This window comes from Vanessa tameamea, chromosome 31, assembly GCF_037043105.1.
Source record: "Vanessa tameamea isolate UH-Manoa-2023 chromosome 31, ilVanTame1 primary haplotype, whole genome shotgun sequence".
NCBI lineage: Eukaryota > Metazoa > Arthropoda > Insecta > Lepidoptera > Nymphalidae > Vanessa > Vanessa tameamea.
Genome location: NC_087339.1, coordinates 1727794 through 1746382, shown reverse-complemented (window position 1 = coordinate 1746382; position 18589 = coordinate 1727794). Strand labels below are relative to the sequence as shown.

At 39.4% G+C, this 18589-nt stretch overlaps 2 protein-coding genes across 2 annotated transcripts; one reads left to right on the top strand and one right to left on the bottom strand.

Annotated features, from left to right (window-relative positions):
- Positions 1-4037: 4037 nt before the first annotated feature.
- Positions 4038-7528, bottom strand: Cpsf5 (Cleavage and polyadenylation specific factor 5). The gene is made up of 4 exons (XM_026634888.2): positions 7112-7528; positions 5653-5764; positions 5297-5387; positions 4038-4619 (listed from the first exon to the last, which is right to left on the bottom strand). Exons 1-4 carry the CDS (start codon positions 7336-7338, stop codon positions 4372-4374), a joined length of 678 nt encoding a protein of 225 aa, XP_026490673.1. The 5' UTR covers positions 7339-7528; the 3' UTR covers positions 4038-4371.
- A 209-nt stretch (positions 7529-7737) lies between these two features.
- On the top strand, positions 7738-10150 carry LOC113396822 (uncharacterized). The gene is made up of 4 exons (XM_026634879.2): positions 7738-7947; positions 8250-8418; positions 9116-9247; positions 9833-10150. Exons 1-4 carry the CDS (start codon positions 7839-7841, stop codon positions 10047-10049), a joined length of 627 nt encoding a protein of 208 aa, XP_026490664.2. The 5' UTR covers positions 7738-7838; the 3' UTR covers positions 10050-10150.
- Positions 10151-18589: the final 8439 nt, after the last annotated feature.

The following is an 18589-nucleotide window of genomic DNA, read 5'->3' as shown; positions in this document are numbered from 1 at the left end:
TTATTTGATTTTTTTTTTTTTAATAAATAAAATTCGTTAGTTTTATTTTGGATTGTGTTTATTTGAAGTCCAATTTTTTTTCATGAAGTAGAGAAAACGATATCGACCAAATCGAATCGATATAGTAAAAAATTTTACGGGCCCGATTTTTTCTTCGGTCTTGCCAGAACTTCCGGTGATAGGTGCCCGCATTCGTGACTGAAATTCTCTTTAATGACTTCAAGCCTGAGACTTTGTTGAAATAAGTGACTTTAAGAAGCTCTACAAAAAAAACCTAGTAGGGTTAAACGAAAGATTAATCCAGAAATTAACTCCTCAGAATTCGTTGTGGGTCGTGCAGTATAAGCCGTTGCTCTATCCTGATGGAGCCACATGTTCTCTAGTCCCAATTCGTCTAGTTGTCAAAAGAAAAAATCGTTGTGCATGGGCTTGTAATGCTCGCTGGTCACAGAAATGGTTTGGCCCGCTGACTCCTCCAGCGTAAAAACAACACCATATGCCATTCGCTGATTTCCGATGCCCCAGAAACGATAATTCTGCTTATTCACGCATCCACAGCGATGGAAATGGGTCTCATCGATAATGATGATTTTTGTTTTGGTATAGATGGCAAAGGAGCAGGTGGCTCACCGGAAATGGGTAAGCTCTCCTATTGAAGGTTCCCAAATTGTATCGAGTCGACAAAGCTGGATCCGCAGAATCTGCCTTAAAAATCGTGCTGTTGTAGATTTCTAGACATCAAGATGTTGATTATAAAATTTAATAGTCAGGTTGGCTTGAGAGTAGTTTACACGCATTTGGGGGGTCAACGACCAGCTAAATCAGTGTCTGCACTTTGTAAGGGAACATCTTCAAGTACCAAAAAAAGACCACTACCAGAAAATTATTGATATAGGCCGCCGATTGCTTGGTCGTCCGAGGACCTCGGCGACATCTTCAGCCTCATCCGCAATATTCTCAGCAAAGCAACTACTCCGGGGCCGCCAAGACCTGACAGCATCTCGTGTTGTCCTATACTTTTCTAAGCGAGCAGCTAAACGCCGTACTGTTGGTGGTTGATAGTTGGTTGCTTGCAGTGCAGTTGGTATCCGACTACGATACAACAATGCCACCGTTGAAAATACCCAAAAAAAAATCAAAACAATTATTCCGCATTCTTGAGCAGTATAGCGATTCTTGTTTTATTTTGTAACCGTTTACTCCACAAATTACCAAGACATTCCGACTGATTTGTGACGACTTACGCCACTAACTATTTCGCAGAGCCTGCCTTCGTTGTAATCTCACGTATCTTATCTTTACTTATTCCAGAGATACATCTACTATCCCTTGCGAGGCATGGCAAGTCTGAATGTTCTACCACCTACCACTACCATGGGAGTGCCATTGTGTTTATAGCACTACTCTTCTTGAACTCGCGTAGAACTCGCTGGACAGATGGAGCGTGGTGCTAATTTTAACTGAACGCTGAACACATCTCAAATCAATTTCCGGACGTATGGGACACGTCCCATATACATGTTAGGCAAGCACATCATTGCCATGACAAGCGAACATGTTCTATTTTAACAGGTCCACCTTGGGAACATATCAAACCATTAAAAAAATAGTACAATTTTCTATGTCAAAATCTCACAGTATTCGATTAGCCTTGGGGTCTATGTCATATAAACTTATCATTGATAATAAAATACAATATAATAGATAAACATTTAAAAAATATTGGTACGCCTTTTCGTTTTAAGACTTCTCCATTAACACAACTGAATAAGCAAAATTCTATATAAATATTGTAATCGTTCACTATCTGTGGTAATTCTTAACAAACAGTATTAATAATCTGTTCTTAACATATTATAATTACATACGTACATAAAACTTACCTTTAGAAACATTAAATTATTGATTTTCTTACAAACTTTAACGATTACGACTAATCTTGTAAAGGTTATTGATAGACAAATCGTACTCTTGGGACTAGAATTAAAATAGAGGACTCTACCCAAAATACCGTGAAATATCTTGACCGTGCTATTAACGTGGCAGGTTGAAAGTTCTAGTGAGTCAAGCAGACTCATAAAAGGACTTTCGAACTGTCATATTACAATGTTACAACAAACCGGCAAGAAACTCAGTAGTTCCACCATTCCAATTAAATGTATGTATGTATATAGCCTGTCTAGAAACCAACAAATACTAAATCCACGATTTTTCGTTATAAATATAATCTTGTATTGAATAATATGCTTTATTTATCAATGTTTTTTTGGCACGACTTTTAAATTTTTTAACATGAGTTTGGCTTCCGTTTTCTAAGTTGTAATAGATATATTCATTGTATTGAAACTATGGCCACTAGACCGACACAAAACACAACTTATCGGCACAGGTAAAATATTCTCGGTGAAAATTGTTGATGGACGTGCATGGCCCGCGACGTCAGTCAGTCTCAATACAAACAATATTTTCAATGTCTGACATATACCTAGCACGGTCATGGAATGAGACGGTGTAATGGGCAGTCCTTAAGTCGTATTTCAAAACCATAGACTAGATTTATAACACCAACAAACGACAAATGATAACACAACAACAACCCTCAACCCCCCCCCCCCCAATTGATATCTCCAAAAGAACCTTTCTTTTAGGATGCTCTTACATTACAAAATAACATGTTTTAAATATCAGCTTACTAGACTCTATAGTTCTGTTTCGGTAGTCAGTCAGTACATATATATAAAGATTATAAAACTTTGTCAGATAAATATACAAATTATTGAAATAGACATATCACAACTCACGAACACACTACAACAATTGATTATAATACTACACTTGTATATTCTTTGGTACAATATCTCTTCATCCTTTCTTTTCATACACTAGAAAGAGATAGCAAGCTATTGTGTTAAAATCATTATGTACACTGTATACTAAACTTTTTTTTTGAAGTATTATACATAACACTTAACATTGCGATATTATTTTATATTATTATTGCATATATATATATATACCGTAGAATTGTAAATACCGTTAGATTGTAATCTATCTCGCGAGATGGTGAGCTGTCGAAATATTGTTTCTTGATAGTTTATGATATATCGGTTAAGTTTGTGTTTATAATTTAACTGAAATTACGCACTTCGATAGAATATAATCTACCAGCGTTAAATTGTAAGAAGTATGTTTCTAACAGTTAGAAAAAAAAATATATACAAAAATGTAAATTTATATTGTTCGAATTTAGAATTCGAGTTGACATTGAATTATAATTAATCGATTTAATTTACCTTCTTAACAAAATTCAGCACAACTGTATTTTATATATTCAACAAAATTTAGAAAAAAATATATTTAAATAAATTAAAGGATGCTTTCTTATACATAATAATCTTCAACCGTGAAACAACTACAACCCTAAAACTTTTTATTTTACCCATTTACTAATACTTACAAAAATATTTAAAGACTTCACTAGACGATCCAACAACTATATATAGAACAATTACAAAATATTTAAGCCAATATTAGAATAACAACATAAAAAATTCTATTAATTTAAAACCGCCATCTTGGTTTTCTTTCAAATGTCAAAATATTTTATACAATTTAACCGTAATTCTCTTAAACGCTCGCTATCTCATTCACTCCTAAACATAAGAATGAGACAACAGTTCAATCAATCTTCAATACAAATATATACATGTTTCTAATTAAAACTATCTTAATACTAATAAACAGTCTTCTTTCTTCGGGTACAATAAATGAAACTTCAATTACTTGTATTATTTAGTCAAATTAACTTATATTTTATTACAATACAAATAGTCAACTTATATTTAAATATATCTATAATTAGAGGGGATACTAGGATGCGATCAATTGTTTCAATGCAGTTTTACATATAGTACATACCAATCACAGAGGAGATAAATAAACAAACCTTGAATTGAAGCGATATAATTGGTCGAGATTTTGAATAATCTGTGGTGTTCATTGTGAATTCGTAAATGACGTTTTAAATGTCGAAATTGTTCCACTTCGGAATTCAAATTAAAGTGTAAATAAGTAGTTAAGTGGAATAGTGATCGATTATAAATAGACAGATAGAACTGTTTGTAGTGCACAATACAGCTGAGCTATTGGCAAATCGCATGTAATATGAAAATCTAAGGTTTGTTTACCTTAACTCCTCCTGCCATTGGAATAGACTATAGTTCATTTCGACATCAATATTATGTATTACATAACATCAAATCGTTCTTAAAATGTTGATCCAGTTGCAATAGACACAATTTTAATCGCACACACATTTCAACATTACCAACGGACCCACACAGTATCCCTTATCCCCTCCATTCTACTATCTCACATATACACAAAGTTAAATCTGCACAAACTCTGCGACAGGGACGATATTATTGGTCCATAGCCCTGTGCATTGTCATACAACTCAAATAGAGGAGCTGCTACTAACTTATAGTTCTTCGGTACAGCGAAAAGCGCTCTGTCTTGCAGTTGAACTAGGAACAGACGTTTGTGCTCTTTCGGTTTCGTTATGTGCGGTGGAATGTATGGATATTGGGGTGGTTCGAAGTTTGGGCGCCACCAGTTACCTGAAATTACATAAACTTATTTATATATTACAACAAAATAATGACATCCTTCTGATTGTTTTTGATCACAGCGGCTATTCTCAAAGACTTTTAATCTTATCAGATTATAAGATTGAGGGATCAATATAGGTATTCAAAATCTCTGTTAAACATAACATTCTTAAAACTAGAGACAATAAATGTTTTTATTACATAAAATACTTTATACAAAGCTTGGAATTATTATCTAATTACAGTACATATTTTTATTCTTTATTATATTATAGTTATATACATATGTTTTAAGTATTATGTATAAGTATATAGTATTTGTACATAACAGTATGTATGTATATTATTGCACCTAGTCAGTTACTATTTCAAGTCTCATTGTAGGAAGAAATGGCTAAATGACCACACAAATGAGTGAAAAGTTGCCAGGAGTATAAAGGTTAAAAGTGTCCAAGTGTAGTATATGGAAACAATACTAAACTAATAAAAACGTGTTATAAACTTTGAAATCTCTAATATTTAACAAAGGACAACCAGAAACTATATAACGTGACGAGTTTAAATTTTGATCCTTCGAGCCGGATAATGTATGCTTCAACTTTTTAGTTGATGTTTTTACATCACAAAAAGTGCTTAAACAGTGTAGTAGAATTAAACAGCTAGTTTAATATCTATCGTATACATACCAATGGTATCTTCTATGGACCACTCCTGTTTGACACCATCTTGTCTACCTAGGGTCTCAGTGAGTAGTCTTTTCAATCCTTCAATTTCATCCTGTAATAAAAAGAGTGTGATTTATTATATTCGTCGATGTAACCATTTGAAAATGTCAAGTGCAATTGGAGATTGTAGACGGATATGTGATTCTCACCCAAGCACATAAATATAAGAATCTCAAGACAAAGTCAGGATGCTCCCTGGACAGAACATTTATTTATTTAGCTATGTATTTTAGCGTGCATCAAGTAAAAACTTATGATGCTGAGATTGCTATTTTCTACATGTAAAAGCCTATATAAGTATAATTTGATTTCAATACCTCCCCCGGATTCAGTTCTCCGCCTGGTAACTTGAAGAAAGCCGTGCCCAGCTGGAGAAGCAGCACATGAGGTAGACCATGTTCATGAACCAATAGTACACCTTCTACTGATCTGAAATATTTTTTTTTTTTTTAATTATTAGTTATTGTATTAGTTCATGCAGCCTATCAAATATTTATAGAGAATTAACTTATATATGTGATAACATATATAGTTTTAAATCTTAAGATACACAGTTTCGTCAGCATCTCATAAGAGTATGTTAAGAGTACACTGCATTTTTTTTTAGTATATCATGAAGTATATCATGTTAAAATTAAGCTAATTACATGAATAAGAAAAGAAAATTCACTAATATATACTATGATTTTCACTTTATGCATTTGAATTATTTTATAATATTAAATGAGCAATTCTTGTATACATGAAAAACAATACTGTGTATCTCGAAAGTGGCTCGAAATGTGTATTTCCTGAAAAAAAAGGGCTTTATTCACAGAACATACGAAAAGAAAAAACATCCAAGCTCAATCACCCAAGTACTTCGACAATATTTATAGTCCATTAACATTTAATAATATTTATTTATAATGCAATATATATTCAAAATCCATGTCTATACTAATAATAAAAATGCAAAAGATACTCTCTGTTTTGATAGGTTAAGGTCAGAAATGCAAACACCATTTAGATGATAAAAGATTTTATTGTTAACACGTTCGATCACATTCCAAAAAACAAGTGAGGGAGCTGTCATAAAAAAAAAACTAACCGGCTGAGAATCATTATTTGAGACCCAATTATTAATTAACCATTTACAAAGTTATATATATATATATATATATATATATATATATGTTATAAAAGTTACAATGGATATTATGTGAGACCTTATAAATTGTTATATACCATATGACATTGCCTTTATAAAGACAGCTGTAATATGTTTGTCTGTTATGCTGAAACTATGAAATTGGTATGAAGCAAACTTGAACCTCAAGATAGGGCATAAACTATGTTTTGACATCTCAAACCCTACAACGTACTCCTAAAACGCAAGGGAAGCTATTGATGACAACTGTTTGAAATAATTTGTAAGTGCTTCAGTCTAAGAATGACTTTCATTTGCATAATCGAAAATAATTTCGCTTATGTAAATTTGGTATATGGCCAAGTATGTATAGAGCTCTATTATCAATAACTTCTATGTAAAATTGTAGCAAATTGTATTTGTATTTCGATTACTAGTAATTCAAATACTGCCCGACTCTGGTTACAGACGATTACAATTATCTATATGATAATATATGATAGGTTTAAGTTCCAATTTCCTTGACTGCAAAATCAAAACACAGAAAAAGCAGAAAAATAAACAAAGTCAAAAGGAAACGCCACTTATACCGCCTACTATGCCCAGTAATCGATATTTTTTTTGTTATAATAAAATGTTTTACGAACCTTCGCATACCAATTTTACCAAACTCCTCGCGCATCCTTTGAAACCTAGCTGGTACAGATGCATCTTTCTCAAATAATGGTTCCTTGGTTCCGAATGTGTAATTTGTTAAGGGGTATAGATTTATAGTTCTGTTTAATGTTAAACTCGCATTGCTTTGACTATTTTGATGCTGTACACCTGGCCTCGCTGGCCATTGCTTGTTACCGGCTCCTTGTACTGCCGCCATTTTAACCGTTTCACACCCTTGGGGCAATTATTTTATAAAACTAAGTTCGGTTTTTCAATGACGAAAGTCTAATTTAAGTATTTTATTATAAAAAATAATACAAAATACAGTTTTTTACTACAAAGTAAATTTATAAAGAAAACAATACACTCGCGCAAGCTTCGGTCCGCCATGTACAAAATTACAGATTAAAAACGAAAGTTTCAATATACACGTTTTTGAACTTGTTGATAATTAAGATATATTGTATATTATAAAATTATTATAATAAAAACTTCGTTAACTTTATTATTGTAATTGAAATAGAAAAAATAATTAATATCTCATTATGAAAAATAAAAATTTAAATAATAAAATTATGTAGGTATTTAACAATTTTATCTATTTGAGTGTGACGTTTTTAACTTTGGTTTTTAAAAAATAAAAGGAAATAAAGGCCAATATAAATGTTTCCGTTACATATCTAATATTTACTAGAATATTACCTTTTTGTAGTTAAAATGTTATCACAGCAATTAGAGCTATTATCCGAGAGCCCTTTGCAATGGACATCTGTTTCTTATGTTACCCCGGAAATACAGAAAAAGGAAATCCGACCATTTGTTTTGTGTAAGTTTTCTAAAGTTTTAATAAATAGAATTCGAGTGAAATGTAATTTGTTGCGGTATATAGGATACCCTTTAACAAATTAGAGTATTTTAAATGAACACTTTGTAAAGTATAAAACGTATAGGATATTTTTTTAGTCTTCGACTTATTCGAAGCGCCACCCACTTTTGAAAAAGTAAAAAATTCTGCTTATCAGCAGTTCAGCATCACACACATTTTAAAGTATTCTCTTCATAAAGATATGAATATTTAAAGAACCTTGCTATAATTTTACAAAGAGAAAATTGTGTATTAACTTTTAGTGGCTCTGAAAGAGTTGGAAGGTGAACCAGACAGTAGAACGTCCAGTTTACAGAATGCGAATAAGTTTGCTGCAGTCAGATCTATCGTAAGACATGTTGCAAGGTTACGCTCGGCTACCAAAGAGCCGTGGAGTGCTAGCGACATGCAAATATTTCTGGAAGGACTAAGGTTTGTGCTACTTATTTAAAAAAAAAGTTTAAAAATTTTTTTTACTACTGATGGCCTCTTTTCTTGATTAGCGGAATTTGGATCTTGAGCAAGATGCTCTTAGCAGTATATTACATGTCTGGATATCTTTTGACTCATTTTTTTATTTAGTAAAAGTAGAATACTTGCAAATGTGTCACTTTATGGTAAGTGGTCATCACTGGCCATAAACATTGGTAGAGAATAAGACTAGCAACATGGCCCCGGCTTTGAATGCATGTAATTTATGAATATAGAAAATGTTATGATATAAATATAATTTGTACCACATAGCACTCATAATACTTTTTATACAAATAAGATTTTTTTTTGTAGTGTATCAATTTCTGGGAGATTAACTCTTACATATAAACAAATTTTGCTTCTATATAATATTAGTATAGATTAATTATTTTTTACATCTTAAGACATCAGAGCACCAACAACCTTGGGAACTAAGATGTTATGTCCTTTGTGTGTAGTTAAACTGGCTCATTCCTCCTACAAAACAATATTAAGTATGTATTACTGTTTGTTTTTAGAAAGTGTGAGCGACCAGTAGGCAGACCTGGTAACTTCCCAGAAGTACAAAGCTAAAGAATAGATCATATGATAGATGTTCTTCATAAATTCGTGTTTTAGATATCATGTATAATCTAAGATATATATGTATTTGCAGACTTTCACCAGAGTGCGCGGCCGAGTTGACAGCATTCCTTTGTACAGATAAAATATATGAAAATATACCAAAACATGTACGAGTAAAACCTGGAATAGTCAATATGCAATGGAAGATTGATTTATCTTTAAGGTAAATGATTTTCTATTAGTAATTGAAGACCATTTTTTTTAATGATAACAGTTTATAGCTATATATCAAGACTTTTCCTTTTTCCCGATTTAGAGACAGTGGGGCTAGAAATGTTACTATAGCCACAAATATTATGTTATTTTTAAGAAATTGAGTCACTTATTAATATTTACATTATTAAGCACTTCTTTACATATAACCCTTACAAATTGACCTGGTTTGTGGGAGAATCGGGGTTGCCTTTTGTGGCTATGTGATAATTTTGATATAACGCATCTGCGTAATGCCCCCTTTATGATGCTCTTTGCGCATTAGGCAAAACTAAGGAAAAGGCGAAAGTAGAGACTTGTTCAATCTCAAAGAGTGAACTGCTTCTCATTCCGAATTTGTCTTAATTCTGGCTACTTCATCATTGTTTAATTGAATTCAACGGAACTTGCGTCAGCTTGGGGACTGATAAAGCCATTCGGCTTCAATCCTTGCAAAACTTGTCATGATTGTAGATCAAACCAGCTACTTGACAAACATAAACTAACTGCTAAGATATATACATGAATTTAAAAAGTTTTTAACCTTTCTTTCCAGCCAATCAAACATACAATTAGAAAATGCAACTCCACAGCGTTCAAAAGAAATTATGAACAGAGATACGCAGGTTATTCTTATATTTAATTTAACAGACGGACAGATGAAGACATACAGATTGTCTATTAGTAAATTTCATGAACTAAGATATATTGTCGCAAGTGCTTTGAAAAGTATGATAATATTGGAGAAGAGGAAATGTATGAAAAGGGACTGACAAATACATTTCTGGGGGTAGTTTTACCTTTTGGGGGTGAGCTGAGATGCATGAGCCGGACGAGCCTAAACAACCCATTCAATGAGATCATTCAAAAATCGAAATTTCGAAATCATTCGAAAGAGACTAAACTGTTTAGTGTGCTATTAAACTCTATGTTAATGTTTATAAATTATAACAGAATATATTCATATTTAACGACGCCTGATGCGCCATCTTGTTTTTTCATACTGGTTGGAAAAGAGTGTCAATGGTTGGTGCTCTAGTAATTCGTCGTATACTTGGTGCTGGAAATCTTGAATGCCACTGTCGATCCAAGATGGCTGCCTCGCTACCATTGACGCGACGCTTGACAAGATGGCGCACCATGCACCGTCATGTTTATTTATATATAGACAATAATATTAAATTGACGCTTGTCAAGTTAATAGTCTAATCGAAATATACTTTGTTCAAGTAAGCTCTTGTGAGCACATTTGAATTTTTATAATTAAATTTAAATTTATCTCTGGCTCGGAATGTACATTCTTCCAAGAAGAATCAACAAGAAAGTCAGTAGTTAATCGTTTCAACCATTTTAATTACAGATTATGTTAATAAATTACAATTATATTTATATATATCCTGCCTAGAAAATAATAAATACTAATTCAACGCTTTTTAATCTATGATATAAAGCAGATATGAATCGTCATATTACAGCGTTAAATTTAACACCGGTTCAGAAAGTATCTATCGAGAGGAACCGGCAAGAAACTCAGTGGTTACTCTTTTCCAACGATCATATAGATTATTAAATATAAAGATTGAATTATTATTGTATTAATTAATCTATGCAATTATGGAAATCAAGTAATACTAATTACACATTTTTTTTATAATTCTTTATCAAGTAATATGTCTTGTCCAAGGATAAATTGACTTTGTGGGTGGGTGTTGATACATTTTCTTGGTTTAGTAATTTTTTCAGTGGGGCAATACAAAATCTTAAGTAAATATACAAACTTATCGGTCCTTACATAACGTCACCGCAGCAAAAATTTTGGGATTGCGCCAGTATAGTGTGTAGTTTTTATTTCCCTGCGAACCTCAGGACAGCCGCACCCAATTCCGACTCGGTAACCGGGGACGCCGGATAGTCGATGCCGATATCCTCGCCGTTTCTAGGCGCCATCGATGGCGGCACAAATTCGCCCCGCTCCGGAAAGAGCGCTTCGACGACGCTTGCTAGTAAATGCGCGGCTGGAGTGTGCTGGTTAGTGGGGCCCTTCTTTGGCCTGGGTTATAGCTTTCTTCAGCACCTTGCTGGCGGCCCTGTAGGCAGTGTAGAGGACTTCCTCCGATGCGTAGACGCGTACTCCCTTCCTCCTGCACCGATCATATTGGCGTCGGGCCGCGACAAGGAACAGACTCCTGAAACAGCATGGCGGCCTAGGCTCCAGCAGCATTATCCGTGCCAAGACCTATCCTACTTTTACGCGGCCAGGCCCTAAGATCTTCTTGTAGGCCGGCACTGGGCAACTTAGTCACAGAGAGCCGAAGCCGCCGGAGCGCCGGGTGATCACGCCCGGTTTTATTGCTCCGGTGGAGCAGCCTCCTCCTTCGTCGTCCTTCGAATCGTCCAGGTCCAAGACCCTCAACTCTACGCGTAGACCTCGCGGAGCTTCTCCGCCAGTGCGTTTGCCGCTTTCTCTGCATCTTTAGTGCCCGGTGGCACTGCGAATATCCTCGCCCCCGTGGCAGTTGTTCTGAAGCGCACGGAGGTGAGGCCGACCTCGCCGAGTTTAATACGGCTTTTGGCTTCAGCGAGGATTTGCTCGTACTTAACTTGGTCTCGTGCTCGGTGCTCGGCCGTGTCTACAGCTCCGTCGTTGCAGTGGTGGCATATCACCGACGGCTCTCCCCCGACCACTTCGCACAAGTATTTGGCGAAGCAGCCGTGACCGGTCATGAGCTGCCTCAGGTGGTACGTGAGTGGGCCGTGTTGCGCTCGACCCACTCTCTCAAAACAGGCCGAGTGGCCCTCAGCTACTCAGAACTCGCAGCCACTCTTTTCATTTCTCCAGGAGCCTTCTATGGGCTTCATGTCGCCACTGCTGGATCTCGCGCGGGAGGGGTCGATTCCCCCTTGCTCTTGCAGCTTTGACCCGCCAGTAGACGCTCGAGGTCCCATGGCGGGCTTCCGGACAGCAAGCCGGCTGCGGTGTATGACACCGTCCGGTACACCCGAGCCGCCCTGAGCGACGTCGCAGCGAGGCGATGTTGCGAACACTCAGAGCGTCCTACCATATCGGCGCCCCGTAAAGTGCCATCGAGCGCACCACGCCAGTGTAGAGCCATCTGCAGCCACCAGTCTTGGGGCCAAGCGCCGGAAGTGCTCCTCGAACTTCCACCTGCCATCGAGGACGAGTCCCAGCTACTTCATCATCGACCCGATGGTGATGGAAGTTCCGCCGACAGTTATGTTCATGCCGTGAGGTGGCGCGTTCCGAGGACCGTGAAAGACTACGGCCTCGGATTTGTGAGGCCACCTCAAGGCCTAGAGCACGGATGCGGTGGACCGCATGCGCAACGTCAGCTGTGGCTAGATAGGCCGCCTCACGATAGGAGCTGCCGCGGGCGGACACGAGGGTGTCATCAGCGTAGCAGGTGACGCTTACCCCCCGCAGAGTGGCCCCGCGAAGCACCCAATCGTAGCCGATGTTCCACAGTAAAGGCCCCAAAACCGAGCCCTGTGGAACACCGCAAGTCTTGATCCTCCTGCCGACTCCCTCCTTCGTCGGGAACACCATCGCCCTGCCCGAGAAGTAATCGGCGATGGTTCGCCGCAGATAGCCCGGAACGTTGTGGTATCTGAGGCCTTCCAGTACCACTTCCCAGGGCAGGGTGTTAAAGGCGTTAGAAATATCCGACGAAACTGCCATCAATCTCAATCAATACCCCACCCCGAGAAACCTCCTCCTCTGCGACCTACCTCAGTCTGGTGACTGCGTCCAGCGTCGAGCGACCGGGGCGAAAGCCGAATTGCAACTCGCTCAGGCCCGGCTCCATGCTGCTGATTAGGCGGGCCACAAGCACACGCTCGAAGAGCTTGCTCACCTCGTCGTGCAGCACGATTGGGCGGTAAGCCGACGGCATATCGGGGGCTCGTCCCTCCTTACGGATGAGTACGAGCCTACCCGTTTTCCACCGATGCGGAAATCTATCATCTATCGATCCATGTATGTAGCGGGTACCATCGTCGGTGGGACGAACAATCTTCGTTCCGGAAAGAGCTCTTCCGCGATTCGCTCCAGAAGCTGCGGCTGGAGAATGGTGGTGAGCGGGGGAGTCCAGGGTCGGAGCTTCTACCTCACGACCCGGTATGGTCTCCCCCACCGATCTCCCTCGTGTGGCGAGCCATTCCTGCCACGCCGCCTCCTTCGCCTGAGCTATGGCCTTTTTTAACGAGTCGAGTCTTCGAGATTGCAATCGTGGACTCTCGTCCTCCTGCTCCGGGCGTATTGGCGTCGGACTGCAACGCAAGCTCTCTGGAGTGTCCGGAGTTCCGGGCGCCACCAGTACACGCGGCGACATGACTCTGAGACTTTCAATGACACTCTCGGCATCGCCACATCGGAACAGGGCGGCGCCGAGTTGGTCAGTCTCTGACTGACTGACTGTCGAGACAGCCAAGACTCCACCGCGGGCCTTCTGACCGCTCAACAGCGGGCTGGACGAGGGGAACCGCGGAGACATCAAATCGGATATACCGATGATCCGATAGAGTTTCCACACCCGTCTCCACCCTTCAATCTCGAGCACGGCGGACTAGGGCGATAGACGCGAACGTTATGTCCACGATCGACTCGCCCTGCTGCCGCATGCTCTCCGATCCACTGTTGATCGCCGCGAGCCCCAGTAACACGGCCCACTCCTCCAGCGCCTCTCCTCTGGCATCGGACGCAGGGAATCCCCAAGCCGTGGATTTGGCATTGAAATCCCCCGCAACTATCACCGGTCTCGGCGTTGCCTGCCCAACCAGAGCCCCGACCTCAACCAGCAGTTGTTCGAACCCGGCGAGACTCCGATTGGGAGAGGCGTAGACTACCACGAACGCTATACTATCTACGATGGCGGGCACGCACCTCCTGCCCTTGGCTACCCCCTCAATGGCAGGAGAGCCAGCAAGGCCAGGAGGCCCTTTCGCCACCGCTCCTCCCGTTTTCTTCACAGGGTGAGCTTTGCCTTTGCTTGCTTTGCTGGCATGTCTTGCTGCCAACAACAGGTGCCGCAGGCTTACCAGCCGCCAAACATACGACGCATTTCGCTTCGGCGGCGGTACTTTCGCGGGCCTCGTGGTCCCGTGACCGCTGTCCTGAAGCGCACCGCAGTCAAGCCGACCTCGCTTAGCTTGATGCGGCTCTTCGCTTGCGCCAGGACAGTTTCATCACGCCTTTCTTCTCGGCACCGGGCTTCAAGGTGATCGTGATTACCGCGGCGCAAAGAGAGTGGAGTTTTCTCTTGCTAGTCATCTTCTGCGCTGTTTTGGCAGGAACGGTTTTCGCCTTCTTTAATACTTGGACGGCTTGTTCGGATGTTGACGAACAACGGCGGTCCATGATACCCCCGAACTGCCTGTCTTCGAGGATGGCTAAGGGGCAATTCTCTTCGCCGCAGCCGCTGCCGCTTCTGGGGCAGCCATGGGGCGTTTCGTCTTCTTCTTGTGTTAGGCCGTTTTAGTGCTCCCAACCTTCTCCGTGACTTGAGCGGTGGGCGACTCAGATGGTGTCGTCACCCTTGCAGTTGTGACTGCAGTCTGCGTTGCCTTGCGGTCTGCGGCCAGCGGAGGTCGCAGCCGAGGCTCCGGAAGAAGGCGGCGGTCGATGCCCTCCATACGTACGTTCAGCATGTTGCCAAACTGCTCTCGACTACACTGCAACGCCTCCTTCATCACGCGCTTAATGTGGTCTTCGTTTGGCTCTGGTGGCTTCTGGCGCATCTGGTCCACTTCCCTTCGCAATTCGGCCAACTGGCCCGTAAGCTGTGCGTCGGCAGTTTCCAGGCGGTCCACGTCCTCTGACATGGTCAGGGCTCTGAAATCCGTTACTGCACCTTTTATGGTGTCAGCGTCAGTCTTCAAAGCCCTAACGAAGGTGCCCTTCAGGTTGCCCGACTTGTCGGCAACCTGGAGCACCACGTCTTACGCCTGCTGGACGGTTGCGTCCAAAGCGGCTGACGTCTTCGATACGTCCTCGTAAAGCCTGGCGATTTTTGGATCGAGCCGCTCTCTCTTGAATCGTAGCCTTGGCCGCTTCGTTATAAGCTGCCAGCGCGTCTTCTGTCTGGAAGCGATCCTCCTTGGCCTTGGACTTCACTTCGCGGAGCTCCGCTTGTGATTTTCCTAGTCCGACGTATTTCCCGTGAGTGGGCGGCCGGCCACGCCCCTCTTATTTGCGGGTTTCAGCCAGCTGCTTGCTGAGGATTCCGAGTTATCACTCTGCTGCACGCTAACGTCACCCGGAGCCAGAGCAGCTATCCTCAGCGTGGGTCCGCTTTTCACCCTTCCGCCGTTCTTGTGTCATTTACTTATCCTTATGTGGTGTATCTAATGACTCCACCGTCAGCATGCTGCAGACCGTCGAGTCGGACTCGGAAAGTCGTGCAGGTCGGGCAGCATGTCCATTGTTAGCGCCAAGGTCTTCGGTTGCAACGCGCGCCATCGGGGCGCCCACCTCCACTGCCATATCGCCAGTATCCTTTCGTTTAGAAGCTCGGAGTCCCTTGTGGTTTTTTTGATTTTTTACTTCCATAATTAACCCCACGAGTATGGGGGAAGTGACGGTCCGTCCAGGTGGTGCCCCCTGCACCGGGTCTCGGCCGGTGCCCTGACAAGTATCGCAGTCACGACTAAACCTCCCATCAGCCATGCATCCCCTCGCGCTGCGTCGCCACTTTGAATTCGGGGTGATTTTTATAGAGGTTTTCTTCCTCGTGGTCCGGCCGGTTAAATCAAGACCCGTGGTCCCACACGAAGCCGCGAGACATGTCCACAACACCTCGTTGTGCAGGATTACACGTTACTCCTCTTGTCTCCGGAGGTCATAAGACCTCGAAGACCCAGCAACCAATCAATTATATTTATTATTTATCTGATGGAGTCAGAGTTAACAGAGTCGGTTTTGTGTCAATTTTGCGTATTCAAATGTATGAATTTAAGCCTTCTAGCAAAATGTTTAAAAAAAAAACACATTGTTGTAATCAGGGACCAAACCTCTACCATACACAACACTTTGTTTCACCAAAATCGTGCGGTGGAATTTTACACCCAACAATTTTTTTTTGGTGCGGTGGCGTTAATACCTAAATACCAAATTACATAGTAATTTGTCACCACTGCAGCAAAATTTCTATATCATTGTTTTTAAGTTGTGCTGTAGTGGAGAGAAACACCGAGGGGATTATTTATTAACCTTTTCCATTAACAAATATATAACGGCGTGGGGTCGACCACGTGGTGCAATTCGCTTTCGGAGCCATTATGAGACATGTTATATGTGTAAAATAAAATTCGGTCACGTAGCACTGTTGTTTATGCACGACTCAGGAAGATAACGATTAACCAAGCCGATTAAAATAGATGAAAGCGCAGTAAGTTCGATACAGGAAGACGACCGTTCAACCCGGAGTACTTTTCCAAAGTGAAGTGCATGAGAACGTTCCCAAACATCTTGAGTCTTACGTCAATAACTCAAGTCAAGTTGGCACTTCCCGTATAGATTTTACTAGATGTTTCCGATAGTGGTAATGTTGATGATTTATGGTGTTTTTATCTTTGATTCTGCGATATAAACCCAACATTAATAGTGATTGATTTGAATGTCATTTTTCCATTCATTTTTATATATTACGACTAACCTAAGTAAGGTTTCGCAAGGGCGCAATTTAATATATATAATTAATACCCTATAGCATTCAGCTTTCTACCTGTGAAAAAAAAATCAGAATTGGATCATTAGTTCTGGAACTACCCGCTCCGTACAAACGAACAAATTTAACCCTTCTTTATATTAATTTAGAAAATAATTATTACAGTAAGTACATATAACATTAATTCATATATCTGATTGTATTAAAAATTTGACAAGGGACATGACATGTTAGTCCACAAGGTCGATGACGGTGACATAGGGATGTATGGAATGAGTAATGCCAATGCCATTACCGTCATGGCATTCGCCCGTTACAATATTAAAAAAAAAAAATTGTATTTAATGCTAAAATGTAAAAATGCATTAATGTAAAATTATCAAAAGCAATATTAGGCTAATGTATAATTGTGTTTATGTAAATATTTGGAATTAAAGCAATAATTTAACTTCAAAGTTGTTTTATTTATGTTTGTCTGAGCTATTTCCTAGGTAATATCTCGATAGCGTGGTACGGGTGAGACTTGTGCGAAAATAATACGGCAATTGTGTCTTCTCCGTATAAATTAACCTACTAAATGTAAGTGGTTCTATATTTAATAAATATTTGATTTCATTTTTGTAATTCGTTTCGAAAATAAAAATATAGTTGGGGCAGATTGAGGATTAAAATCTGGGGCATAATATGAAAATACACTGAAATTACCTTATTTAAACGAATTGTTACGTTCCTATTTATGTAACACGGTTTGCACCATGTTCGAGTTACTTTATACAAATCATAAGTTTCATAATTAAATAATGTGTTTTGGGTAGCCTATATGTTTATATAATGTATTAATATAATTATAATAATGGTCAATAATGGTAATTTATTTTTGCTGCGTTTTACAAATATATTTATTTGTAAGTATTTTTTCTTCATCTTTAATAGTGCTGTGAGTGGTACCTTTTTTTTTTTGTAAAGGGGCTTACAGAAAGCCTTACCATTTACTTGGTATTAAGGTTTTAATTAGCGGGCTAAATGTTTATTAGTGTTTTAAATTTCATCTTAAACGAAGAATCTAAAATATGTTTAATTACGTTGTTCATCAAATCATAAAAATACGACGTCTCATAAAATTAATAAGTAAATAACACTTTCTAACAATGACTTCTCGCGATAAATATGTTAAGCAACTCTACTAATTGTATTTTATTTATTAATTAACTATATCTAGATATTTGTTAACTCGTCGGAATCTTTGCTGTGGGGCCCGTCTCATGTGGAGGCCTCAGGGCAGTTGCCCCGGTTGCCCCTAAATACAGCCCTGCAGAAATGTAGTTTTTCTATCGGATGGGTTTTTTTGTAAAGGTCTGATTTATTAATGCAATAAGATATTATTAATTAATTAACCATTAGTTTTATCTGATTTTCTTTGAATATTTTCATTTTAAAATTGTATGACTTTTTAAACCTGAATATTAGCGAGTTAATAATCAAATTTTATGCTAATTATACCTTCTGTTAACAATAAACATGCAAATTACGTTACAAAATTAAGTCGAACTGACTGTTTTTAAAACTAACAACACTTCTTTAAATAAATATTATGCCCCTGATTTGAAATTCAATCAAACAAAAACACAATC